We start from the raw sequence: 26,463 nt of genomic DNA, 5'->3' as shown, positions 1-26,463 counted from the left end.
GCCAGCTCTTATGCAGGTGGGGATGCGATGGAAATGCCTGTCCCTTTGCTCCAGCTTTCTTGGCCCAGGAGCTGGGAGGGAGCAGTCTGGCAAATGCCCCGAGCCCCCCTGCCCCACAGAGTGGGCTGACCCCCGAGGGGGATGCTGATACTGGGCACTGACCATGCCAGGGATCCCTGCATGAGACTTGTGGAGATCCCAGGCGCCGGTGGTCAGGACGCCATCGCAGGTAAAGAAAGAGGGTAAGGAGAAATGCCTCATTCATTTCTGACTCACAGCTGACAGCCCCTGATCCCTCCCTCCGTCCTCAGGCTGGAGAAGTCTCCTCCTCACCCTTACCCTTCTGCCTGCTCTTCCTCCCACAGAAACCAAGGGGAAAGTGGTAAAAAAAATATCTTCAGCGACTCCTGCCTCCGGACCACGGCCTCTCTCAGCTGCTGGGTTCTCCTTCCCTGCTTTTTTTCTTCGATCCAGCTCAATGGTAATCTGAACCAAGCAAAATGAGGCTGCGAGACTTTCTGTTCACTTTGCTGCTCCCAGCCGGCTTCCTGGGGGGGGGCTTGTGGGCCCAGCGCCCAGAAATCACCACCCGGGTCGCAAATGCAGAAGGTAAGCCTGGGTTGCTTCCCAGGGTTTTTTTCCTTCCCAGGATAAGCAGAGAAGTCTGGCTGCTGTTTCCCTCATGGGCGGATGCCTCCGCTGCTGCACACAGCCTTAGCTTTGTCGGGACGTTTGGGGGAAGAGTCGTGTTTGCCGAGGAGAGTGATGTAGGGATAGAGAGGCTCTGCAAGACGTACCCACTTTTAATGCTTTGTTTTGGCTCTTTCTCCTTGGCTCTGTCTTGTCAGGTGTTACCAGTAGCACTGGGATGCAGTGGCGGGGGATAACAGCTGATACCAGTTTAGCTTTCTGAAAGATTTTGCTTTTGGCACTGGCTGTTAAGGTGCCTTTGTTCTCCTCTGCAATGATGTTTGTGCCTGGGTGTGTCAGAAAATCATTAGTTTTTCATTGTGTTAATTGTTATCATGTCTTAGTTCTATATTTTTAAGTGGTTGCTGCAGCTGCATGTTATTTTATATAATAACTAGCATTGGTCTTGCAGAGATAGTCTTCTAATGTAAAAAAAAGTATAGGAAGCTGTTAAATGCCACAAACTGACGTTTTCTAAATATGTGCTCGATCCAGCTTGCCCTTAGTGCCAAAACAGAAATGAGCAAACTCACCCATGCTTGTGCTTGTGTGTCTCGCCTGGGGTTAGGATGTGACAGCGGTCCCCTTAGTGCAGACCCTAGGAGCCTGCTAGGAGGGGAGCTGGGCTGCAGACGGGCGGGTGGGCGGCACAGGGAGCCCGGGCTGGGGAGGCGATGTGGCAGGGCCGCTGCCGACTCCTGCCTCTCCACTTCTTCCCAGACTGCCCCGTGGACCTGTTCTTCGTCCTGGACACCTCGGAGAGTGTCGCCCTGAGGGTGAAGCCCTTCGGGGACCTGGTTGCCCAAGTGAAAGATTTCACCAACCGATTCATTGATAAGCTGACAAACAGGTACATCTTCCAGGGTTCTGTCCAGGCTGCGTTAGGGATGGAGCCTGGTGCCAGGTGGGATGCTGAGATTGCCCTGCATGCCTGTCAGAGGAGGCAGAGGAAGAAAGGAGGGATACCGGGGAGGGGGGTGGAAGCATCTCCTCCCTCTCCCAGTCCACAGCTGACCCGTTTCTGCTCCATCCACTCTGAGGGCAGCAGCATGCCTCTAGTAGGGCTGCCTGCACCCACCCTCAAGAAAGCAAGGGCTTCCTGGAGCAGCAAACGTGGCACCCCAGCCTCACCACCTCCGGCTGCCCGGGGGGTTGTTCTGTAATGCCGAAGTGATGCTGATCCCCATACCACCAGCTGCTCAGGCCCAAGAAAACCCAGGTGCTTGGGTGGCAGCAGGGCACGTCTGATGTTAAACCCAGCACTCATGGGCACCCTGCAGAGCAAACCCTCCCTTGCAACTGGCATCCCCCAGGATACCCTGCAGCATTGAACCTAGCTTTGGGGGCCCCTGTGGAGTGCCTTTTATCCATGCCACTGCCCAGCCCTTTATCTGCCTCCTCCTCACCCACCCTTGCAGCCACCAACCCAGATCTGATGCTGGCTTTCACCCAGGGATGCCCAGGAGCACCAAAGCTCCCAGATCCCCTAAGGGTATGATGCGGCGAAGGACTGCAGGCAAAGGCCATGGCTCGCCTGCTGGCAGGAGATCCAGGGATGCACGGGAGTACCACAGGTCCTGGAACCACGTGGATCCTGGTCCTTGGGACAGTGGGAGATGTGTGCTGGTGCCCAGAGGGGCACCGTGGGGATGTCCCAGTGCTACATGAGCTGGAGGGACAAGGTTCCTGTCTCAAGACAGGTGGGAGAGGGTTAGCACCTTGCCTACCCATTGCCCAGGCAGGAGAGCTACCTTACAAGGCATTGAGTGTCCAGGAGCCTCATGCCTGAGAACAATCTGCCAGGCCTCTATCAATGCAGCATGAGTCTCTCCTGAGCAACGCTCTGGGCTTTGTCCAGAGCCCTTGCTGCATTCAGACAGACAGATGGACCTTCTGAGCCCACCCCAAACACCTGTATGCTCACTCTGCCACTCTCTACTTGCTCTGGCTCTGTAAGCTACCACCGTGCATGCCATGCTGCCAGACACCCACAGTGTGCGTGGCATGGTCAGCATGGGTGATGGTGAGGCAACTGGCAGTGGTGGGGTGGAGGGGACAGCAGTGGGCAATGCTCAGATGGCTTTGGGAATAGTTCTGATGGGCAGATGAGCCTGGGGAAGTGAGGGAGCTGTAAAACCCCATCCCTTTGGGATTGGCCCCAGCATGCTGAAAAGACCCTTTTTGGGGCAATGACCAAACCACAGGTAGTTGTGATGCCTCTGTCCCAAGGAGTCACAGGTCCAGGCTGTGTCAGTGCACAGGACAGGGCTTCAACACACATGCTCATCCATCTCTGAGTCAGAGCATCCTTCAGAGGGAGACATCCCTCTGATTTTAACACATCCAGCAGTGGAAAACTCACTGCAGTTCTGTGTGGGGTGTTTTGGTGGGTACCTGCCTTGCACACATGCACCTGGCTGTCTGGCTCAGCATTTCCTGCTCATCTCCAGCCACTGCAGCCTGGTACCTCTTCAGGAAGCCTCTCTGCCAAACTGTCTGACCCTTGTGGATGCCCATCAACTGCACCCCTTTGCCATTCCACCTGCTGAACAAACTGCCCTGCTCCCATGACTGGGCTTTGCATGTGAAGCATGTCCCAGCCTTGCAAGAAAGCAGGAAGCCCTTGAAAAGCCCTGCAACGTTTGGCAGAGGATTTGCATTTTGCATGGCAGGCCAGTGCAAGTGAAGTGGAGGTGGTGGCAGAGTGTGGACGAAGGTGCTGAGAGCACGTGTCCTCACGTGTCTGTGCAGGTACTACCGCTGCGACCGTAACCTGGTGTGGAACGCTGGGGCACTACACTACAGCGATGAGGTCGTGCTCATCAAGAGCCTCACCTCGATGCCCAGCGGCCGGAATGAGCTGAAGAACCGTGTCTCGGACGTGAACTACATCGGGAAGGGCACCTACACTGACTGTGCCATAAAGCGGGGCATTGAGGAGCTGCTCATCAGGTAAGACAGTGGGGCCAGGGTGGGTGGAGGGGGTGATGCTGGTGGTATGGCTGTGGTGGATGAAGGTTGGGAGCTTCTGGATTAGGAGGTCCCTGTGCATTGTGCAGAGCTGTCCCCAGGGTGGGAGAGAAGGTCACCTGGGCATGAAATAGGTATGGAAGTGGCAGGTTGCTAGTGCTCCAGCTTTACTGGGATGAGGCATGCCCTGACCAAAGACTGGAGCACTGCCTGGGTAAGTGTCCAGAGGTGCCCATGCCACTTCTCTCCAGCTAAATCTGTTAAATCCTTGCAACATTCAATCCTGTGTTTAAACCCTTGCAGTGGCTCCCATCACAAGGAGAATAAATACCTGATTGTGGTGACCGATGGACACCCCTTGGAAGGGTACAAGGAGCCCTGTGGAGGCTTGGATGATGCTGCCAATGAAGCCAAACATTTGGGGATCAAAGTGTTCTCTGTCGCCATCTCCCCCAACCACCTGGTAGGGACCACGCAGCAGGGATGTTCCCTGCAGGGGCCCTGAGTGGGACTATGGGACCTCCAGCACAGCGAAGAAGGCTCTGAGTGCCCCTCAGAGCCCCTCCTTGGAGGGAGGATGTAGGTCCCCAGCATGGTCTCTGGGGATGGGTCCTGCACTGGTGCCCACAGGTCTCACTCTGCCCTCCCCACCCCCCAACCCTAGGACCAGCGGCTCAACATCATCGCCACAGATCATGCCTACCGCCGCAACTTCACTGCCACCAGCCTGAAGCCAACCCGGGAGCTCGACGTGGAGGAAACCATCAACACCATCATCGACATGATTGTGAGTGCAGCCTGCCCCCTCCGCAGCCCACCCCCTCCCCAGGCTCACCCATCCCTCTCAACGCCCTTCTCTTTGCCTTCTTATCTTGCAGAAAGTTAACACGGAGCAATCGGTGAGTGTTCCCTGGAGCCCCACTCCCTCCCGATCCTGTGCCTGAGCGGTCCCCTGTGGGTCACCCCTAGCCAAGCAGGGGCTTGGTGCCACAGCCCTGTCCTGTAGGCAACCCCTGCATGGCCCCTGCCAGCGTGGGGAGCTCCTCCCGAGCAGGGTGCAGCGTGGCGCTGGTGCTGCCCACTGCCTCTAATGCTGTTTTCTCCTTTCTGGGCAGTGCTGCTCCTTCGAGTGCCAGGTGAGTTGCGCTTTTGAGACCCCCTTCCCTCACATCCCCATGGCCCCAGGCTCTGCCTCAGTCACTGGTCTAACCCAGACCTCTCTCCCACAGCCTCCCCGAGGGCCCCCCGGACCTCCCGGCGACCCGGGCAACGAGGTGAGGGACTGGCCATGCTGTGGGACCAGGGTGGTGGAACAGACTCACTGGGGATGCTCAGAGACCGGTGGGGCACAGTTCCTTGGCACCCCACTGCTGCCCCATGGAGTGGTGGATGAGGACCCACACCATGCTCCCACGCAGTCAGCATCATCTGCTTCCCCCATCCATGGAGCGAGCATTGCTCCTACCATCTTCCCAGCCCTCCTTTCAACAGGGTGTCATTCTGTTCCTGGGGATGATGAGCTAACTTTATTTCTGTCCTGTACTGCAGGGAGAAAGAGGCAAGCCCGGTCTTCCTGGCCAGAAGGGAGAGGCTGGAGAGCCAGTAAGTAAAGGACCATCCTGGTGACTCTGCACAGGGGCTATTTTTTGGCCATTTCTGGCCAGACCTCTCAGGCGCATCCTCACCAGCCCTTGCCCCTGCATCACCCTATTTCCATGGGGTACTCAGTGTGGTTGCAGCCAGCTGTCCCCCTCTGCAGCCACCCTGCCAAGCAGTGGCTCCTGGCGGGCAGTGGGGTGGCCCCCTCCTCTGTTGCTACAAGGCTTCCTTGTTCCTCACCCAAAATAGCCATTCCTCCTGGAGGACACGACTCTGACTCATGTGTGCCAGCCCAGGGGTGGATTCTGGGCTCCCTCCTGTGTCCTCTGACATGACAAGCACTGTAGTGTTACAGGGAAACCTTTGGTAAATAAGAAACTAATAGCATGAGGAAACTATTTCCATTCTCCTCCCCTTTTTTTACTAGGTACATTTATTTTTGGGAGGTGTATTTCTCCCACACACGTGAGTGTGCAGTTACTCAGCTTGTGCATTCCCAATTTGGAAACCCTATGTCATGCACACACAGATTTTTTTCTTCCCAAGGGTTTTCTGCCCTTTCCTTTTCATGCCAGATGATACGTCCTCAAGCATCCAGTTTCCCCCACCCCCAGGAAGGGCTGGATGTGGTGGAGGTGAAGGCAGGTCCCCTCTGCCCTCCGCAATGATCCTGTGCTCCCAGACTGGGCAAACAAGGAGTGGAGTTATGGCAGAGCCTCCTGTGGGAGGATATGGCATCTGGGGCCCAAGAGCCTGGGCAGAAACTGCCCCATGGCACCCCATGATGGTGACAGTATCTGCCTCCGTAACACCATGTTTCTGTACTCTAGGGCAGGCCAGGAGACATGGGACCTGTTGGCTACCAAGGAATGAAGGTATGTGGGGCTGCAGGGTCACGGGCATGCTTCCTAGATGGGCCACAGGCTTTGTGCTGCAAGTGTTTTCATTTTCCCATTTTTCTCTCTCCTTTCATCTCCAGGGTGACAAAGGAAGTCGAGGAGAAAAGGTGAGGACAGCAAGGACGTGATGGGAGGGGGACAGTGTCTCTGTCCCCCCCTGCTTGGTTAGCTTGGGCTGCCCCTGCAGCTGCACAGTGTTGGGGTCTGGTACATGCCCATGTCCACACATCCGTCCCTTCTGCTGGCACCGCCTATGCCAGGACTGGGGATCTGATGGGAGCAGCCCATTTGCAGCTGACGCAGTCTTGGGGACCAGGCAAGCACTGTGCAGTGGGAACAGCCAGGCGGAAGAGGAGAGACCAGCAGTGTGCAAGGGCACAGCGAATGCCTGCACCCTCAGACTGAGTTAGCATGGTGGGGGGATGGATCTGCTCTGCACAGGGGCCTAACACCTTTCCCCTTCCCTTTGCAGGGCTCAAGAGGAGCCAAAGGAGCCAAGGTCAGCCTCTGCTTTTGCACCATTTATTCTTTCTGATTGATGCCTGGGGGCAGAAGGGTCTTTGGAAATCACTTCTTCATGGTTCCTATTCTCTGTTTCAGGGTGAGAAGGGCAGGCGTGGAATTGATGGCATTGATGGCATGAAGGTAAATCTCTGTTCCAGAGCACTTTGCTTAGTCTGAGGACCCTGGCTTTTGCCCCTCCAAAACCACTGTGGGGTCTGGGAACAAAGCCAGTGTCCCACATGGGGCAGTGGGGTTCCCTCCCTGCAGGGCTGTCCACCTGCCAGCCAGGGACAGGGCTGGCATGTCCCTTTCAGAGCTCTAGGATGATAGATGGGGTCTTTCCATGGGCACTGCTCATGGAAACCCCTGCTTTGTCTGTCTGACAGGGTGAAGCTGGATACCCTGGGTTACCTGGCTGCAAAGGCTCACCCGGATTTGATGTATGTACCCTGTGGATGCTCCTTGTGTGCTAATGAACCAATGCAGTAGGTCTGCCGTGGTGGTGCATGGAAACAGGGAGCCCCCCAAGAAGGGGACCTGTAGGGGAGGGGGTTGCCATACTTGGAAATATGCCTCTAGACATGCAATGCTCATTCCAGGCATGGCACCTTGTGAGTGTCCCCAGGGCAGCCTGCCTTGTCTTTGCCTGGAAGCTGTCCCCCATTGCGTAGGGCTGCCTGGGAAGCTGTGCGCTGGGGGAGCATTTGGCTGGAGGCTGTTCAGCACAGAGAACTCGGCAAAGAAGAGTCCAGTGCCACATAGGCAAGCCCAGGATTAATCAATTTCAGCCTGCTGTGACCAGCAACCTAGAAAATGTTGGAGATTTTGGAGGGCTCTGGGAAACATTATTCTGACATTGCATTTCTCCAGTTTCCGTGCTTTTTTCCCTGCTCCCAGGATGAGACATCCATGGCAGCACCAGTATCACTGTGGTCCAGCCACAGCAGTCCAACAATCACCTTTTCTGCCATTTTCCTCTAAGTTGCAGAAGCACAATCAGTTTTGCAGTGTTTCAGCAATGTGGCCACAGAGTTGCTTGCATGCGTCCATGGTGCAAGAGTACCATGCCATCCCTGTGTTTCTCCTGAGTACATGTCCCTCCTGTCCATCTCGCTAGGGAGCTGCGGGCCAGGCTGCTGGGATGCTCAGTCCATGCCCAATTTCCCACAGATAGTGATGCCGTCTTGGTTTTCAGTGATGCTGCCTTTATTTTCAACAGGGAGCTCAAGGCCCACCTGGACCGAAGGGAGATCCCGGTGCTTATGGGCCCAAGGGAGGAAAGGTAAATAACTCTGCCCAGCCTCATGTGGAAGGAGGGGTGCTGGGACCCCACTCCTGCAAGAGGGAGAAGTGGCAATTGACCCATCACTGGCCTCCTTGCACCACTTGGGGGCAAGCCTATGCTAGAGGACACTGTCTGTCACCCACAGTAAGATCTGGCTGATATGACTCCCAGTGTGCCCAAGGTTAGCGGGTGCCCACAAGCCTGGCACGAGCATCCCTGAGATATTGGGGATCTGCTGTGAAAAAGTGGCTCGCACTGGGCAGGTGGAGTGGGGGAGGATCTGCTGGGTATGGGGAGCTCTGTGGGAAGAGACCACAGCCCAGAAAGAGTCTCGAGGTGCACCAGGGCTCCAGACGGCCTTTGCACCGTGGAAGCTGAAACCCACCGCTGGGTGCTGGATGTAATCTTGACAGTGCCTTGTGTCCTTGTGAAGGGGGAACCTGGGGACGACGGAAAACCTGGCCGACAGGGAATTCCTGGCAGCCCTGGAGAGAAGGTGGGTGAAGTGCCCATGTGTGAGTGTCCTCTGCCCTCTGTGAGAGGGAGAGGTCCCCTGCACCAGCCTTGGCTTCAAAGCCAAGCTTGTCCAAGGCTCTGCAAGCATGCAGGGCTTTGCTCCAAAACCTGCTGACTTGTCTCGTTTGCACTTCTGTGGCTTGCTCTCCCAGGGCGCGCCTGGAAACCAGGGTGAGCCTGGACCGGCAGGAGAGATGGGTGATGAGGTGAGTCCTCTGCCTGTGCCCATGATGTCGCCCATGCATGCTTGGCAGCTATCCCCACCGCCTGACCACCCCTGTTGTTTCTCTGCAGGGTGCTCCAGGCCCAGACGGTCCTGCTGGAGAACGGGTAAGTGAGGGCACCGCACTGGTGGGGCGTGGGCAGGGGCTGGTACCCATGCAGAAGAGGAGGAGGAGGAGGGCTAGGGGTGAGGCTGCTCAGAGGTGGGCAGTGAGGGAGGGCTTTGCTGCTGCTGGGAGCAGGTCCTGATTTTGTGTTCCCACCATCTCTTTGCAGGGCAGCAATGGAGAAAGAGGCCCCCCGGGCTCGCCAGGTGACCGCGGGCCAAGAGGAGAGCCGGTAACTGCATCCATGGGTTGGCTTTCAGCATCTGCTTGCAAACAGGGTCATGCTTGGCAGCCAGGGGCTGGAAACAGGTGCCCAGTGGCTAATTTCACCAGCCTGTGGGCCAGCAGGCAAGCTCAGTGCCTTTACCTGCTAGCCCAGGTAGGGCCTGCTGTTGTCCCCCAGCAATCATCCCTTTATGCTAGCAGCTAATCACCAAACAGCCAAAACCCAGAGGACACCATGCCCAGCAAGCCAAGAGCAGGCAGAGATGGGTCAGCCCATGCCTCGCAGCTGTGAAACCAGCTGATGGAGAGCAAAGAGGCAAGGTGTCCTCCTGCAGGTGCTTGGGGGCTGCATGGGGTACCAGTGGCTCAGGAAGGAGGGCACAGGTGCCATTAGTGGCAGGGCAGCATGTGTGGGTGTGGACAGGAGGGGGAACACCCTTCCCTCCCTTTTCTGGTAGGAGTCACTAGGAAAGTATTTTTCCTGCCTGCTGGGGGTGAGTCACTGAGTGTGAGCATGGAAGGGACAGGCAGGAGCCCTCGGCAGGCCAGGACAAACATGTGGCTAGAGGCAGAGATGCCACGCACGCCAAGGAGGGACGAGGGTGCTGCTGCTCAGAGTGGGGGTGGTGGGAGCTGGGGCTTCCAGCAGCAGCATCTCAGCGGGTGGCCAGCTGTGTCCCGGCACTGCTGGGCGGCCACCACCACACTTCCCTTGTCCCTGCAGCAAGGACAGCCAGTACCCACCACCAGCTTGGAGCAGGGGACAGAGGTCCACCCTGGGGAGGGGTCAGCTCTGGCAGGGGGCTGCTGGCAGCCTCCTCCTCCCTGTTTACTGCTCGGGGAGTGGCAGCACCGCTGCACGTGGTGTGCGGGGCAGATGTGCGCAGGAGACGAAGGCATGCCAGTGTCCTGGAGTTAAATTGTTCAGCAGACGATGGGCTGCTTCCTTCCAAGTTTTAGTCCAAGCACAAGGCTGCGTAACCTCGCCAGAAACGTCTCCACCAGCACTCGGGGCCCTTTGGAAGTTGTGTTTTATATTTACTGTTTGGCTTGGGCATCTGGAAGCTTCTAGCTTGCAAACAACAGCTTTAGGACACCAAGCTTTCAGTCACTTTCCTCAAAGTTTTGTCAGGTGTGCCTGCCTTCCCCACAGGCTGGGAGCTGCCTGGCCTCATGTCCCAGGGCTGCAGGCAGAGCAGCACCTTGTGCAAAGATACTTGTCTTGCAGCACTTGGTGCTGGCTGATCTTAGGGCAGGCTTGGCTGTAAGGTGCAAAGTTCTGTGCTTAGCTGTCATGTAGCCCTGTAAGAGGTAATGCTCCACCTCGCAGTGGGGAAAGCTTTTTTCTGAATTTCCAGGAACTTGCAGCAAGCCCTTGAGCTGCAGGAACGGGTAGCCATGCCTCCTGATTCTCCCTTTGCCTCCCTGACTTGCTCACTTGCTCCTGGCTGTGCATCTAGGTGGGGAAGGGGCCCCGGAGCCAGCCCGGGTCTGGCAGACACACTGTCCTGTTGGGACGCAGCTCTGCTGGACTGGTGGAAGGCTGTCCCTTTCCACATTGGTTAAGTGAAAGTGGAATTGAGACGGTGTCCAGCCCTTGGGCATTTCCTATTGGACTTGTTGGGGTGCAAGAACACCCAGACTCAGGTTTTCCAGGCTCTCCTGGGCTGTCAGTTCTCTGCAAATAGCCCTAATGCATCTCAGGGTACTGAGTGTTAGCAAAGGAGAGGGGAGAGCATCAGTAGTGAGAGGTGAGGACATCTTTCCCCAGCCACCATCTCATTCCCTTGGAAATCCCCTTAGCTCCACAGGGACATCAGCCTGGAGGAAAGAGGGGGTACAGGAAGGAAGCTGCTAGTCTGGAATCTCTGCCCATGCATGGGGACAGCAGGTCCTCTCAATGCAGACTGCCCAAGGCAGAAGCTGCTCTAGAAAAGCAGCCATGGTTGCAGAGTGTGGCTGGGAAAAGCCACTACATGGTTTTGGGGCCAGGGCCAGGTCTGTGTATCTGCAGAAGCCTTGCAAGATGGATCTCTCCAGGCATTTGCTTTTCTGGCACAGAATGGGCTGAAACATGTCACCCAGAGGCAAGCATTCCCATCCTTCAGAAGGTCTTCATCTTAGGGCTATCTTCTTGGCTTCAAGGTGGCCACGCTAGCCCATCTTCCTCTCTCCATACCTCTGGCAGTTTCCTACCCAGCTCCTGAATCTGCCTCAAAAACCTCCCTGTTTGGATGACTCCATTTCTATCCAGCATGTACTAACACTGTTGCATCACTGGTCCCCACTGCACACAGGGCCCTTTGCACCCTACACCTGTCCCTCTTTGAGTTTCTCATGCCCTCTGTGTGCATTTTCAGGGAGAGCCTGGACCACCTGGTGACCAAGGGCGGGAAGGACCCCTCGGACCACCTGGCGACCAGGTAAGGGCTTGGATTAACCTTCTGGATCCCAGGTGGAAGTGGTTTGGGCAGCAAGGAGAGTGGAGTAGGGGGCTTAATTGCTGCTACAGCATCCTGGGACAAGTTTTCAGCACCTTCCAGGCCAGGTAGCAAAGCTGGTGAAGAGGGGCAGGGATTTCTAGGAGAACCCAGTATATGAACAGGGCTAAAAAAATGGAGACTTGGTTGCTGGGCTATGGACAGAGCAACCTCCACATCATTTCCCAATCCCATGGAAACAGATGTCAACACGTCTGACAGATTTGGAAACTGGCAAGTGTAAGCCGCAGCAACGCACAAAATGTTCAGGCCTGGGGCCAGACTGTGCTCACCTCGGTCAAGGGAATCAATGAGACATCTTGTGACAGTGAGGATAGCCTGACGGGGCCCCAGCAGTGTCCCTGACACCCTTGGCATCTGCAGAGACAGTCTGTCCCAAAGCCGGCGTTCAAGTCTGCTTGCAGCAAGGTCTGGCCCTCCTGCTCTGGGGTCTGCTTGTCCTTATGTGCCTCAAGGAACAGATCTCAGAATCCATGGGCTTTCTGGAGAGCAGAGCTGGCTCCCACCAGCCTGAGGAAGGCTTCTGTCCCCTGTACAACTGAAGGTTCTTTCTTCCCAAAGACATACCCAACTCCCAGTTGATAACTCTGGGTCTGGAGGTGTTGCTGGGTTAATCCTCCATGGCAATAGCAGTGATCGCAATGGCCAATAAGGTCTTTGCACCTAAGCAAGCATGCTTTGACATCACCCTTTGGCAGAGCTCTGTGGGACAACTCCCCTCCTACCCATACCATCAGAGTTTTGATGGAGCCCAAGATACAGGGAAGTATTGAGATAAATGTAACATTCCCACACTGGTGGAACAGGACTTCCACAAGGTGTGAAGCATGGAGACCGGCGTGCGGATAAAGATGAGACAGCTTTTGAACTCCTGTTATGGTCAACCAAGTGTTGAAGAGCCCTGAAGGAGATCTGGAGTGCAGGACAGCCATGAAGGGGCCCACTGTTGTGTTCACGTTATCCCCAGCATGGGTGACCCCCACGGCAGACTTACACAACACCACACCACAACCTGGGGAGAGGGCATGCTTGTGCCGGGGTTGTGCTTGCCTGGAGATGGGCTTCCCTCGAGCCTATCTCATGTTAGTGAAGAGCACCAGATTCACACAGGAGGATTGTCCAGATCCTACTGTTTGTAGCTGAGCTGAGCTCCTGCCACAACCAAAGAGCATCAGGCAGCATCCAGCTTGTTGGGCACTGCCATGGTGAGAAGTATCATTTTAGGAGGTGACCCTGGTAGGAAGGCAGCTCTTTGGATGTGTGCATGTAATGGACTGGTGCTGCAGGCTGACACCAGTGAAGGAGGAAGGACTGGAGCTGCTCTCTGTGTGGTAGAGACTCATTCTGGTTTCAAGGCAGGAGAAGGACTGCACAGAAGCAGACACAGTTAAGGTGGAGATTTGATGGAAGCCTGGGAGCTCAAGCTGTACAAGCATGGTAGGGAAGCAGGGTGGGACAGATCCTGCCTCCAGACAGCCTTCACTGGTGGGGAGGAGCAGGAGGAGAAAGGAGAAAGAACGGTCTCCCTGCTGTCACTGAGCCTGTGGGACACCGGTTTTCCTTCCCCAGCACTGAACTTGAGTCAAACCCTTGTCAGAGCAGGAAGCATTACAGAAGAAGCTCCAATGCCTCCCCAGACCAGAGACAGCCCCAGTGCCTCCACCGCTCCAGGGAGATTTCAAAAGCAGTTGCAAAGCAAGGACGTTTTTTCCATAAGCTGAGGAAGAATGCTTTTGCTTGGCCAAATTAAAAATAAGTGCGTAATTGGGCTTGGGCAAGAGTAGGACTTTGGCAAACACAAGTGTTTTTCAAGCCATGTTATCTGCAAGCTCTGGCTATTGGAGCATATTTCTCTTGGCAAGGGGAAAGGGCTCCCGCTAACCTGTGACTCCCTTTCATCCTCTTTCTGTCCAAGAGAAGCTAAGGGTCAGCACACTCTTTCCCTGATCTTTGTGGGCAGGTTTGTTGGTCCCTCTCTCTTCCTAGCCATGGTGCCCATCCCTCCTGTGGTTCTTGTCGCACCCAGAAAGGTAGTAGACAGGGAGCTGCTAAAGATTTCCTGACCCAAAAGCCTGCATCTTCATAAACTCCTCTAAAGCCATGAGGGAGTTGCGCTGTGTGCTACAGTGAGGACATGTACAGCCAGCATGAGCCAAGGGTGCTGTGGATCCAGCTTTGGCTGATGTGAATGATCATGAGTTCTCGTCCCTCCTTCCCAGCTTTCTCTCTTTTGGGCTTTTGTGTAGAAATAAGGTCACATGCCTTCGAGCAGTTTAATGCTCTGCACTGCACTGTGTAATTTTAAGTCCTCTGCACCCACACGTACACCTTTCCTTGGAAGAAGGGTGCATGAATGTTTGGCACCAGCTTCTTCCAGCCACTGTTGTGCAAAGAGGAGCAGAGATGACAGCTGGAGGGGATTTCAGCTTCCTCAGCTTTCAGGTGGTGAGAGAGCAACTGCAAAGCTGGGCTAGGCTGAGCCACCACACTGAGGCAGCTCCCAAAAAGCTCAGAGGTGCTGCTGATGCACTGAAAACATGGAGGAAGCGCTTGGGCACATACCGCTGCGATGCTGAAGCCCAGGTACCATTGAGCAAGTGCTGCCTTCCACCTGCCAGGAGACTGCAGTTGTGTGGCTTGTCACAGGAAACATTTCAGAGGTTGGGAGTCTCAAACTGGCATGTCCACTGCCTGCAGCAGCAATGCTGGAGGGGCCAATTGCCAAGCCATCGCTCTCTCCCACCATGGCTTGATCTCTGCCTACCTCTGTCATCTCCATTGCCTGGGGGCTGGTTGCACACCCAGCTCCACGTGAGATGCTGCCTTGCTCAAGCATTTGGACCCATGGGCAACAGCATCATTACCCAATCGTTACTCACCATTGCTGCCAATCTCCTGGCAAGTAAACCCCGCAAAGGGCTGTTGGCACCAAGCGGAAGGTGGAAGGGCTCCCTTGGATATCTGTTGGAGCTCTTGGAGTAAAAAAATGTCCTCCCACCTCCTCTTCTGTCTCTGCCTGTCTCTGGCCAGCCCTGTAGCTGACGGAGCGAGCGGCCGCTGCCCAGATGGGATGTGGCAGAGTGACAGCTTTGGTCTGTTCCAGCACACGCGGCCAGGGCTCTGCAGCCTCCTGAGGACAGAAACTCCCCCGAGCCATGAAAGGGCCTCCGCCAGCCCGGCTGCAACCCAGACATGTCCGAGCCCCAAGCCGTGGGGAGGGCTTCTGTGGAGGGAGGTCTGTGTCACCTTCAGGGGGACATGCTCCACCAAGGACCATTTCTGCCCCAGGGGCACCTCTGTCACAGCCCCTGAGATGATGCTGTGCAACCCAGCTGTGCTTTGCTGCTAGAAAGCATCATCCCTGCCTCCTTGGTCCTCTTTTGCACCAGGTTCTCTGTTACTGGACTGAGGTGTGGAGGAGGGGGTTGGCTTTTAGGGCCTTGGAGGCTCTGCTCAGAAGCTGCTCCCTCCCACAGCCTGGCTGGCACATGGTGTTCAACCCATGCCTGTAGTGTCACGCCTTGGCCCAGAAAGCTTCTTGTTTTGGCTTGTGCTCACCAGGAATCTGGCCAGGGCTGCCTCCGATGGGGTTTTGCAGAGAAAGCAAGGTGTAAGGAAGCATGGAGAGCTGCAGCCTGTGCAGGCAGGGGAAGGCAGGGGGCACGCAGGAGCCAAGCATAGCTCCTGAAGCATCTCCTCACCTGCGTTAACACCACCACCACCCCCCATCAATAGGTCCTTTCTTGTGAGGCTGGCCGAGGGGGTGGGTGCGAGTCACGAGGCGGATGCCCCCCACCCACCACATCATGAAATGAAGGGACCTGCCCTTCAGGGCAGGAGCAGCACCAAGGGAAAATCCCTGTTGTGAGAGCTCTTTGTGTTTCCCTAGGGCGAGGCCGGACCCCCAGGACCCAAGGGCTACAGGGGAGATGACGGCCCCCGCGGCAATGAGGTCAGTGCTGCTTCATCACTGTGCCTTCTGGGGGGAGGGAACGAAGGGAAGACCTGGAGATGCTGCCCGTTAGGGCTGTCCCCAAATCCCTCGGATCTTGGAAACCTGTTGTAGGTACAAACTCAGGTGCTAGCTTCCCAGCAGACACATCGAGGCATTTTTCATGGGTCCTTAAGGCCATGGTTGCCTTTTTCCCCACGTCCCAGAGGCCGTTTTGTGGAGAGGCTATAGCCACACCACAAGCCACACGGCTTCCCATCACAGAAGCTGGGCGAGCTGCTCTCCAAGGGCAGCCACCTGAATCTGCCAGCGGATTTGATCCCCGGGCAGGGAGCAAGCTGAATCCCAAGCCCAGCTGTGGGCTTTGCATTGCTCTTGTATAAGCAAAACACCTTCCATGACGGGCTCATGATGGTAGTGGGTTGCCTCAGAAGGCATCATCTTCCCAGATCAAGGGATGGTGTGTAATGCTTGACTGCTTCTTCTGCTCCTTCCAGGGCCCAAAGGGGTTGCCTGGAGCACCTGGGCTGCCTGGAGACCCTGGCCTGATGGGAGAAAGGGTGAGTGGTATTTGTCTGGGGGGATTGCATGCCATGTGGAAAGGATGTACAATAGGCTGGTTCCACAGAGCATGATCCAACTTGGGGAGAAAAGAAATTGCAGTCATACACAGCTGAGATCCCGGGAAAATTTGCAACCAGCCTGCTTTTGAATATGCATCACATCTGCAGGCTCAAAGAGCCATGGTTTGGGATGTACTTTCCAGCAACAGAGACCTGATACTTCCCAGTCTGTTCCCAGCCTGTGACCCTATCCCCAGTCTCCGAGAGGGACAGTGTCATTATCCTCTCAGTGGCTATGCAGGTCACACACAAGCAAGATGGCCTTTTAACTTGCCTGTACCTGTGCCCAGCCCACCAGTTGCATATTTTTTGCACAGACATTTTGCTGTGGAGATAAACTGTCTGAAGAGGGCAGGATCCTGCTGCTGTGCTACCTAAGGGGTCTGCTTTTCATTATCTCACATATTTCTCCCTTTCCAGGGGGAGGATGGCCCTCCTGGGAATGGCACAATTGGATTTGCAGGCGCTCCGGTAAGTTTTCTGTGCTGCTTTGAAAGACTAAGACTATTATTTCTGCTTGTCCGACCTAACGAGCTTCCTTTCCTTCATCCTCAGGGGCGGCCGGGAGACAGAGGTGACCCTGGTATTAATGTAAGTGTGCTGCTTCCTCATATACCCCAACAGAAATTGCCCTGGCCGGTGGTTTGGCTCCTAGAGCCTCTCCATCAGCTGCATGGCAAAATGGGCTCCCTGAAGCAGCCTGCTCCTCCAAAGCTCTCTTTTTCTTCTGCCCACCTCTCCCTACAGTGGGTGCTTCTGGAGGAAGTGTCCTGCCTTGGTGCACTGGTAGTAACACCCAAGGGCATCAGCCTGGGCTGAGTGCTCTCTGATGCAGCCCCAGAGCCAGAATTTGGGGTTGGGAGTCCCAGCCAGGGGGACATGGATGGTCCTATAGCAATGAAAGCCGCCTAAGAAGCTCTATTCCCCAACAGCACTGCAATTTGATGCTAGGGAGTCTATATGCTGCTCTTCACCCTCCAGCTTTCACAAGGTCACTGCATGCCAACACCAACTTCACCACGCTAACAAAAGCATGCAGGAGTCTCTTCTGTACTATTTTTCAGGGAACAAAAGGCTACGTTGGTCCTAAAGGTGATGAAGGAGAAGCTGGAGACCCTGGCAATGATGTGAGTAATCTGTACAAAGCTGAGTCATCTTTCTCTGTGAACACAGTGCAGGAGCTTTGGGCTGGGCCTCTAACACTACCTTGCCTGTGGGTCAGAGCCCATCAGACTTTGTAAGTCTGCAAGCGCCCTTTGCTGCTGAGCAGTGTCTGATGGCAAGGGGAGCCCTTCTCTCCAGATGTTCATTTTGTGTCCTACAGCTTATGGCTGGCAAACCTCCAGATCTGTTAGGTTGAGGTGGATATCATCTCTGCAAGGTTTTCTGTGCTTCTGGATAGCACCAATGGTTGCACCTGTGCTGCACCACTGTCCTGTGGAGGGAGATTTTTCCAGTGTCCATCCCGACCCTCCCAAGTCCTCACTCGTTTGGTTGGGTACAGCAATCTCGGATAATATTTTTGTGGTTAAGCAGGGCTCAGCGGACATCTGGAGAGGAAGGTGCTGCATCCTGACAGACACAGATTTGTGGATTTTGTTTTTGTTTTCATTCCAGAATCCAACACCTGGCCCCAGGGGCATCAAAGGAGCGAAGGGCCACAGAGGACCTGAAGGCCGTCCAGTAAGTAAGGACCCTGGCAGGGTTTGCACTGATGAGTGCAGTGTGCCAGGCTGACAGAGCTCCTAACAGCAGGGCTTGACACACACTTGCTGTGCTTGGCCCTGCTCACAGCAGGAGCAAGGCAGTTTGAAAACCCACTGCTGCAGCCTGGTACACCAGGTCTCTGAAATCACACTCATTCCAAATCAGGGCAGAAAATACACGCACTTGTGCTTTTTCCAGGAGCAAAGCATTCTCGTATGATCAGGTTCAGTAAGGGCAAGCGGCATTTTGGAGTGGCCATCCTGAACCTGAAAGCGTTTCAGTGTGTGTTGAGTTGCCACTTGCTTGTGTTGCCTTATGTTGGCCTGGAGGCTACAGGAGAGGCATCTTCCAAGCAAATGGTATCCATCCATCCACCCATCCCCTGGGTGCTGTGGGGATAATGCCAAGCCATGTCACTCAAGGTGTGTATGCTCACTGCCTACAGCAAGAGCTTGCCTTCCCACCTCGGTGGGCATGGCACATGTGGAAGTGGGTCTTCTTCCCCTCACCCCTGTGCAGACCCAGAGCATCGTGTAAGCAAGCAGATGTACTCACTCAAAGACCAGTGCAGGGGCCAGCAACTGGGAAGCCAAGAGACTTTTCCAGACTCTGCATTGCTTAACAAGGTATTGGCAGAGTACACCGCAGATAGGAATGGCTGTTCTTGTAACTGCTTTCTGTACTTCTCTTTGACAGGGACCACCAGGACCTGTGGGTCCTCCAGGACCAGATGTGAGTGAGACAAGAACAGGGCGCTGCTTGCTTGCTTGGTCTGTGCTTTCCCTGCCCCGCATGATGGCTCTTGGGAGAGGGTCACTGCTGGGGGAGCCTCGTGCTCCTGGTCTGGGTGGTGGCTGCCCGTCATTACTGTCCCGGTGAGTCTCACTGGCCAGATTTCCTTCATGCCAATGCATCACCAGCCAGTCCCCTCTACAGTGCGTCCCACTTGCGCATCACTCATTTCCAGATCAGGACTTTCTTTGAGGGCACAAAGCAGCAGCAGGGGTGGTGAGCAGCACCTGGGAGCCAGGAAGCTACCTTCATTGTTATTCAAATGTTTCTTTACCTCTGTTCTCAGGAATGTGAAATCTTGGACATAATCATGAAGATGTGCTGTGAGTATCCCTGCACCACTCCTCCCGCCCTGCTCAGCTCCTTGCTGAGCAGGAGATAGCTGCTTTTTCTCTGGCCCCCAGCAAGCAAGACCATCCCCAGGCAGCATGCATATGGATGCCATGGGCATCGCTCCCCTTCCATGAGTCACAATTATGTCAATGAGCTGGGGCAGAGGTGGGAGGTCCTCCCAGCAGCTGGGACAGCTACCAAAAAGAGACAAATCTTTTGCACATTGCTGTCCCTTCTCTTGACCCAGGGACTTCCAGCTCGATCTCTAGAATAGGTCATGCAACTGTTGTTTCACTTGTGCATGCTGCAGACTGGTTTGCTGTGTCTGTGGCTCTGTACATACACAATTACCCTTCAGGGAAAGTATGAGCAAAGTTGTGTACAATCTTTGTGTGGACCATTTTACCTTTTTTTTCTTAAATAGCAGGGCCTGGCTTTCCCCCTCAGGGAAGAGAGGTCTGTTCTGGGGTGTCCTGCCATGGGGAGCAGCAGTAGACACATGTTGCAAAGGGTTTCTGGCCCATGGCCAGTAATGAAGTTCTGGAAGGACACAGGGTACTTAGGGGACCAAGTTTGAGCTCCATACTCTGGTGATTTACTTAATCCCTCCAGGAGTAGCTTTTATTTTTATTTAAATAAGAATGCATTAGCATGTGCAGAAACAGAGCTCTGCTGCATGCAGTGCTCCAGGTCGGGGCATCACAATCTGAAACAGGAGAGATCTGGATATTTCAAATGGGAGGGAAACCACCATGAGCTTGAATTGTCCAGACCAGGTGTCTTTGGATTTGCAGAAACACAAACCTGCAGTCTGCATTAGTGTGTGAAAAACCCTTGTGTCAAGCATTTTAACGTTCTCTCTTTCTCTCCCTTCTCCTCTAGCTTGCTGTGGTGAGTGTAACTTGGCAAAGTTGCTCTGCAAACATTTGCTACCCTTCTCCTTGCTTGCACCCCTCACTTTCCCTGCTCCTTGCCTTCTGCTATGGTGATGTGGAGAGAGCCTGGGAGGGAGCTCCAAGCATGAGCAAGGCAGGGGAGGGCAGCAACCTCTCTCCAGGGGTGCTGTGCAGATTCAGAGGCTGCTGTGGCTGGGTCCTACAACTGGAAAACTGTTGTTGAGGTGCCCTGTGCCAGCAAAGTGCAGGCAGATTTTCTCCACCCTTTTTCAATTGAAAGGGATGTCAGTTCAGGGCACGCTGTGGATCCAGCTCTGTCGTCCTCCTTACAAATTCTGTGCTGGTCTGCAAAGAAATGTGCAGGACTTTTTCCTCTGGTGCTGTCCTGATGGGTTGGGTTTGCAGTCCAAAATCTTGAAGAGCCAAGGGCACAGGATGTCCTTCAGCCATGGGAAAGAGGCTAGAAAGCTGAGTCAGCCTCCTCCAGCCCACCAGTGTCACCTCTGTCCTCCTGGGCTGGATGAATGGAAGAAGTGAGAAGGCTTATGAGGAAATGGGTTTTGGAATAATTACTGGGTGGTTCAAGGGTACTCACAGCTTGGAAATGCTACCTGTCTTATAAGGGGTGCTAACCAAAATGCAAATAGAAAAATTAGTAAATTGACTCTCAAGTCTCCCATGCAGCTATTTTGCTGCTTTATTTTACACCGTGCTTTGTGGGTAGATAGGTCAGAGGCACCCACCTAGTCAGGACTAACAGCAGACATCAGCTGCTTGCTTTGATATGCCTCCCCCTGCAAAACGTGCTGCTCTGAGCGAGCTGCTCAGATAGAAAACACAAGCCCCTCCACTCCTGTGCCTTGCTGCAGAGTGCACCTGTGGTCCCGTGGACCTCCTCTTCGTGTTGGACAGCTCAGAGAGCATTGGCCTGCAGAACTTCCAGATTGCCAAGGACTTCATCATCAAAGTCATCGACCGCCTGAGCAAGGACGAGCGTGTGAAGGTGAGATTTCCACTGAGTCCAGGGATACACTTGTGTGTACTCACTTATTTTTCACTGCAAGCAGAAAAATGGGGAGATGTCTCCACTCCAAAGAGCCTCCACAAGGCTTAGCTTCAAGTATGTAACTGGGGTGGGTCCTGATTCCTCCCAGATTCATAAAGTGATTGAGAAGAGAGAGCAGTTTGTTGTCCCAAAATAAAGACATTTCGCTCTTTCTGGGCAAAGGGACTCTGCCTGCTGTGGCTGTGAACTCTTCCTCCATGTCCCAGCACAGATGGCTCATAAAGCATTTGCCTCATCAACCTATCAGCCTCTTTCTTGTCCTGATGAGCATTTCAGGTGGCCGGAGTAGATAACACATGAGGTGTGTTTCAACTTCCCCTAGCTCCCTGATGGTGAGCCCCCCAGGAACCCTTGTCTGTCCTCAGGCTTGGGTTTAGGTTACCAGTTAACCACGCTACTGAAACGGACCCTTGCAGCCCAAACTAGCAATATTGTCCCAGTAGTAAGTCTTTCAGTCTGAAGAGGGTCATAAGTGCTTACTCTCCTAGCTCTTCCCTGGTAACCCGTTGTGTGTGGGAAATTTAGTTTACCTCTGTGATTTGGAAGGGATGTTTGGGATCCAGTCTTTCCTTAAGGTATAACCAGACACATCTGTAGCACATGGGCTGTAAAGCCACAATGACCTGCCGCTGGACGCTTGTGTGAGCATGTGTGGGTCTCTTTGACTGGCAAAGAGCTGGTAACAAGCAGAAAGGCTAGAGCTGGGCAGCAAAACCACTGTGCTGGAAGAAAAACAGAAGTTTTGAAAAAAAGTTCTATTCCTAGCTACCCACCATGGCCAATGTCTTGTGTTGAGACCACTGAGACAGGAAACCTTGATTTGGGTCTTGTTTCACTGACTGGCTCACCAAATTGGTCCCCATGTGCATCCACTCCTGTTGGGGCTCCTTCTGCCTGGAATAAGGCAGAGGAGAGGCGGCAGACCCTGCTGTGAATGCGTTCAGTACAAACCACCAGCAGGATTTCTGAGCTCTCCAGGGCCCCCTGAGGTATCTGACCCTAATGGGCTTCTGTTTTTTCCAACAGTTTGAAGCTGGGGAATCCCGTGTGGGCGTTGTGCAGTACAGCCATGACAACACGCAGGAGCTGGTGGCCATGGGAGATGCCAACATAGACAACATCGGGGCACTCAAACAGTGAGTCTGTGGGGTCTCAGTGCATCATGCAGAGAACTGACCCAGGGAAACCTACTCACCTCCCATCCTCCATCTGCAGGCCAGCAGCTTCTGCAGCTGCAAGGATGCTAACTGTTCTTTAGTGGAAAGTAACAGTTGATGGCATGGTAGATGGTGCTGAGGCCAATGAGCTTGCCAGTTTTCCACCCAAAGTCCCATGCAGGGATGTTGTCCTGTCTCACAAGCGTGTCAGAGATATGTGTTCCCAGGGGTTCCTTCAGTATCCATGTGGCAGGGCTTGCAGGCTCACTGGTGTCTGTGCTTACAGGGCAGTCAAGAACCTGAAATGGATAGCTGGGGGCACCTACACTGGAGAAGCCCTGCAGTTCACCAAGGACAACCTGCTGCGGAGATTCACCTCTGACAAGCGCGTTGCCATCGTCATCACTGATGGACGCTCTGACACACTACGGGATCCTACCCCGCTCAACTCTCTGTGCGATGTCACCCCGGTAAGGGCACAGGGGAAGCACCCTGCCTGCAGGGAACTGCCACACAGCAGCTGTGCATCAAAGTAGTGCAGGCTTTCTGGGGGTCTCCATGTCTCTGCTGCCCAAGGCTAGGGCAGGGGGAACACGTGTCACTAGAAGCATTCTCACAAAATGACAGGCATTCAAGTTGATGAATGCATCCGGTGATGGAGTCTAACTTCCCTGCAGGTGGTTTCCCTTGGGATAGGTGACATTTTCCGCAACCCTCCAAATCCAGATCACCTGAATGACATTGCCTGTTTAAGCAGACCAACCAGGCCAGGACTTTCCATTCAAAGGGACAACTATGCCGAGCTCCTGGATGACACCTTCTTGCAGAACATCACCTCGTACGTCTGCCAAGGTGGGTGAAAAGTTCTGGCTGGAGGCAATAGGGAAGGTAGCGAGGAATGCCTCAGCCAAAGGGATGCAGGCTGCCCTCCCGTGCTTTCCCCAGTCATGCTCTTAAGCAGGCATTGAGGGAAGAGAATGGCTGGTGTTCAAGGTTCAGTTAAATAAGGGAGAAGGACATCTTGTGTCTCAGAACACTTTGCAGCCAGGTTCAGGTCCTCTCCTGCTGCAGGACATGTCTGTCCACAGCATTTTTCAAGCACACACCTCTTTGCTTTCTGGTGCACATTTATAGCCTTTGCACAGCACTTTGCACAATGTGGCTGTGACCGAGGTGAGCGTTTGTCCCTTCTGTGGCTCTATAGGAAGCTATAGGAGAAGTGGTTTTCCTGGGTGAGCTGATGACGTTACTTTTTCTAATTTTCTTAACAGAGAAGAAATGTCCGGACTACACCTGCCCAAGTGAGTATTGATTCCTCGTGCCACAGGAAGGGGTTGTGGGTGCTGTGGTGGGAGAAGTGGGACTTTGTATTTGTGGGAATGCATAGTTTGGACACCTCTCACAACAGGGAGGGTCCTGGACTGGAGAAGTGAGCAAGCCTTGTCAGACACTCACAGGGTTTCTCACACACATGCCAGCCCAAAGCACATGGGGGAAAAGTCTAGACAGTTGCTTTTGTGGCGCCTCAAACCTAGAGAGGAGGCTCTGCCAGATTTTAGCCCTCACAGGGTTTAGCTGAGGTAGGTAATGAGATCAATTGCTATATGGTGGTGGGAGCACAAGGAAAATTCAGCACCATGGCAGGGATATTTGAGAAAGGTGCTTGAAAAGTGAATACCTGGAGGAATTTAGTGGGGTACACCTCCAAGTCAGAAGTGTGTATGATCCTCAGACTTATTATGGAAAGAAGCCAGCCTCAGAAGGTGAAGTGGTTCTCCAGATATGCAAGGACAGCACTGTATTTAAGCAACAAGAGTTACTAGACCATCTGAGCCAGATAAGTACATGGGAATGCAGTAAAGATAGAAGATATGAAAGGGTAAAGGGACAAGTCTAGGACAGCACCGGGGTAGGGGAAACCAAGCTAGCAAATACCCAGAGAGTGAGGATTTTCCAAGTCTGACAAGGCAGGAAGCCTGCAGGAAAGCTGGTGACTTCACCAGCTTTCCATGAAAGAGGCAGGAGGAGAAATGCAGCCTGATGAGCCCTGGGCTTTTCCCCTTGCAGTCACCTTCAACGGGCTGGCAGACATCACGCTGCTGGTAGATAGCTCCACCAGTGTGGGGAGTAAGAACTTTGAGACCACCAAGAAGTTTGTAAAGCGGCTGGCGGAGCGGTTCCTGGAGGCTGGCAAACCTGCTGATGACTCCGTACGCATCTCAGTGGTCCAGTACAGTGGCAGGAACCAGCAGAAAGTGGAAGCCCAGTTCCAGTACAACTACACAGTCATCGCCAAAGCCATCGACAACATGGAGTTCATTAATGATGCCACAGACATCAACGCTGCTTTGCGGTACGTCACAGGGCTGTACCAGCGGTCCTCCCGTGCTGGGGCAAAGAAGAGGGTGCTGGTGTTTTCTGACGGCAACTCTCAAGGGATCACCGCAAGGGCCATTGAGAGGGCTGTGCAGGAAGCTCAGCAGGCTGGCATCGAGATCTATGTGCTGGCAGTGGGCAGCCAAGCCAACGAGCCCAACATCCGTGTCCTGGTCACGGGGAAAAGTGCAGATTACGATGTGGTCTACGGGGAGCGCCACCTCTTCCGTGTGCCTGACTATACCTCTCTGCTGCGTGGTGTCTTTTACCAAACTGTCTCCAGGAAGATAGCTGTTGACTGAGCATCTGGGTGGGTTTCTGCCAAGGCCATGCCCGCTTCTGTCTCACCTAAAAATGAAAACCAACAAAACAAAAATATTAACAGTATTCTTGACCAACCTGAGGAATTTGCGTCTATGCAGATAGCCATAGTGCCACAGCCTGGCTGTGCATAGTCCCCTTCCTTCTCCCCCTGCTTCATCATCTGCATCTCTACTCTGTTAGCCTCAAACTTTCCTCCCTGCCCATGACTGCCTCTCCCTTCCCACAGCAGGCAAACACAAGCACACCTAGCAATAAGCTGCCAGAACACCATTAGCAACCTCATCCCACTTTTTTTTTTTTTTTTTTTGGCAAGAAAGAATCACAATGAGGAATTTTGTACCACTAAGGACTAGCCTGGTCTCATAAGGCTGATTATTCTCTTTTCAGATACAGGGTTTTTTGTTCATTTGCTTCTTTCTTTCATACATCAGCTGAGCACTTGCCCAGCTCACAATGGTCCTAACCCAATGCTGTGCTTCAAGTGAAATGATCAACACTTCAGCAAGCTTTGAGAGGGGATCATTGTCATGGCTGGCAAGTCTGGTTCATATCTCACATGCTTGTGGGGGGAGAGCTGGACTGCATTACCCAAGCTGAGTAGAAGCATCTCTGGCCTCCAGTGCCATGGGATGGGGCACTGACTTCCCAGGGCTGGGGCACTGTCTTCCCGGGCTGGGGTGGAGGTGTGTGGTGGATCATCCCTCAGTGCTGACACTCCCATTCAGGGCAGGGAGGCTGGGCACTGACCAAATGAAAGATGGACAGCAGCCATTGGGGAGGGGGGAAACCCTAGAAGAAGCTATGTAACTGCACTCCTTCACTAACTGATCTCATGGTCCTACAGTGAAACCAGGAACCTCATGAATAACCTGATGACTTGTGTTATAGTCCAAGCTCCATTCTGGAAAAATCTCTCTGAGCCCAGTTAGTGGGATTTATTTTATATATATATATATATATATATATATATATATATATTTCCCCCCCCCCAAAAAAAAAGTGCCAAGCTGTCTAATTCCCAGTGAGGTCTCTGGGACTACTGGTTCTATAGGACCATCTAGGAGTTAGGCACCTGGGTTGCAGGGAAACCCACTAACTGTACTATATATTGTATTAGGGCCTCATCCACAGCCCAGCAAAGTCAAGGGAAAGGCTTCCATTATCTGCCAGGGTCTTTGACTCACACCCTACGGATATACTGACAAAGGTGCTATCACTATGTGTGTGATGCTGGCCCTTGGTGTTTACACAGTTGTTTCCAGGACCACACTAAAGATGTGGTTTGGCTGGGTGAGATTTTGTTTCAGCGCTTCCATTGGTGCTCTTGCTATGAATTCATGCGCTTCTGAGAAAGCAACAGTGATTGCCAGGTATCGGCATACCAAACTCTTTACTTTGTATCCAAAACCCCATTGTATGAGTTAGTTTTAGTTTATACCTGTGTTTTACTAAAATTGTCCACTTCAGAAATTTGTCAAATAAATTGTTTTCCACAATCCTGTTGGAAGTTTGTCTGACTTGAATTTCAAGGGCTCTGAATGTTCAAAAAGTCACTCGGTAAAACAGAGGTTGCTGGGATCTGGGAGGACTCCAGCAGAACCTCTCCCATAAAACTGTAAGGGATAGAATAAATCTATTGCTTTTGCATCGCAAATCTGGCAATTATTGAATGTCATGGATTTGAGAAATACTGTGAATTCTCTTCATCTATTAAACAGT

General features: G+C 53.6%; 1 protein-coding gene across 1 annotated transcript; it reads left to right on the top strand.

Annotated features, from left to right (window-relative positions):
- The first annotated feature begins 322 nt into the window (after positions 1-322).
- On the top strand, positions 323-26,251 carry COL6A1 (collagen type VI alpha 1 chain). Its single transcript, XM_049806395.1, has 35 exons — positions 323-609; positions 1,411-1,540; positions 3,442-3,642; positions 3,964-4,123; positions 4,325-4,447; positions 4,539-4,559; positions 4,776-4,796; positions 4,890-4,934; positions 5,209-5,262; positions 6,090-6,134; positions 6,239-6,265; positions 6,631-6,657; positions 6,759-6,803; positions 7,049-7,102; positions 7,882-7,944; positions 8,381-8,443; positions 8,616-8,669; positions 8,758-8,793; positions 8,962-9,024; positions 11,378-11,440; positions 15,408-15,470; positions 15,968-16,030; positions 16,514-16,564; positions 16,649-16,684; positions 17,158-17,220; positions 17,711-17,776; positions 18,497-18,532; positions 18,879-18,915; positions 19,808-19,816; positions 20,691-20,824; positions 21,914-22,023; positions 22,331-22,514; positions 22,722-22,896; positions 23,316-23,345; positions 24,112-26,251. The coding sequence occupies exons 1-35, from the start codon at positions 501-503 to the stop codon at positions 24,720-24,722; spliced, it is 3,072 nt and encodes a 1,023-aa protein (XP_049662352.1). The 5' UTR covers positions 323-500; the 3' UTR covers positions 24,723-26,251.
- The last annotated feature ends 212 nt before the right edge of the window (positions 26,252-26,463 follow it).

This window comes from Accipiter gentilis, chromosome 1, assembly GCF_929443795.1.
Source record: "Accipiter gentilis chromosome 1, bAccGen1.1, whole genome shotgun sequence".
NCBI lineage: Eukaryota > Metazoa > Chordata > Aves > Accipitriformes > Accipitridae > Astur > Astur gentilis.
Note: the sequence above shows the minus strand (reverse complement) of the source record. Positions and strands in the feature narration are given on the sequence as shown.

Coding starts and splice junctions, on each gene's coding strand:
- COL6A1 (XM_049806395.1), top strand. CDS start 501: ATGAGGCTGCGAGACTTTCTGTTCACTTTGCTGCTCCCAGCCGGCTTC. Junction 6,804..7,048: donor ATGGCATTGATGGCATGAAG/GTAAATCTCTGT, acceptor TCTGTCTGACAG/GGTGAAGCTGGATACCCTGG. Junction 20,825..21,913: donor GCAAGGACGAGCGTGTGAAG/GTGAGATTTCCA, acceptor TTTTTCCAACAG/TTTGAAGCTGGGGAATCCCG.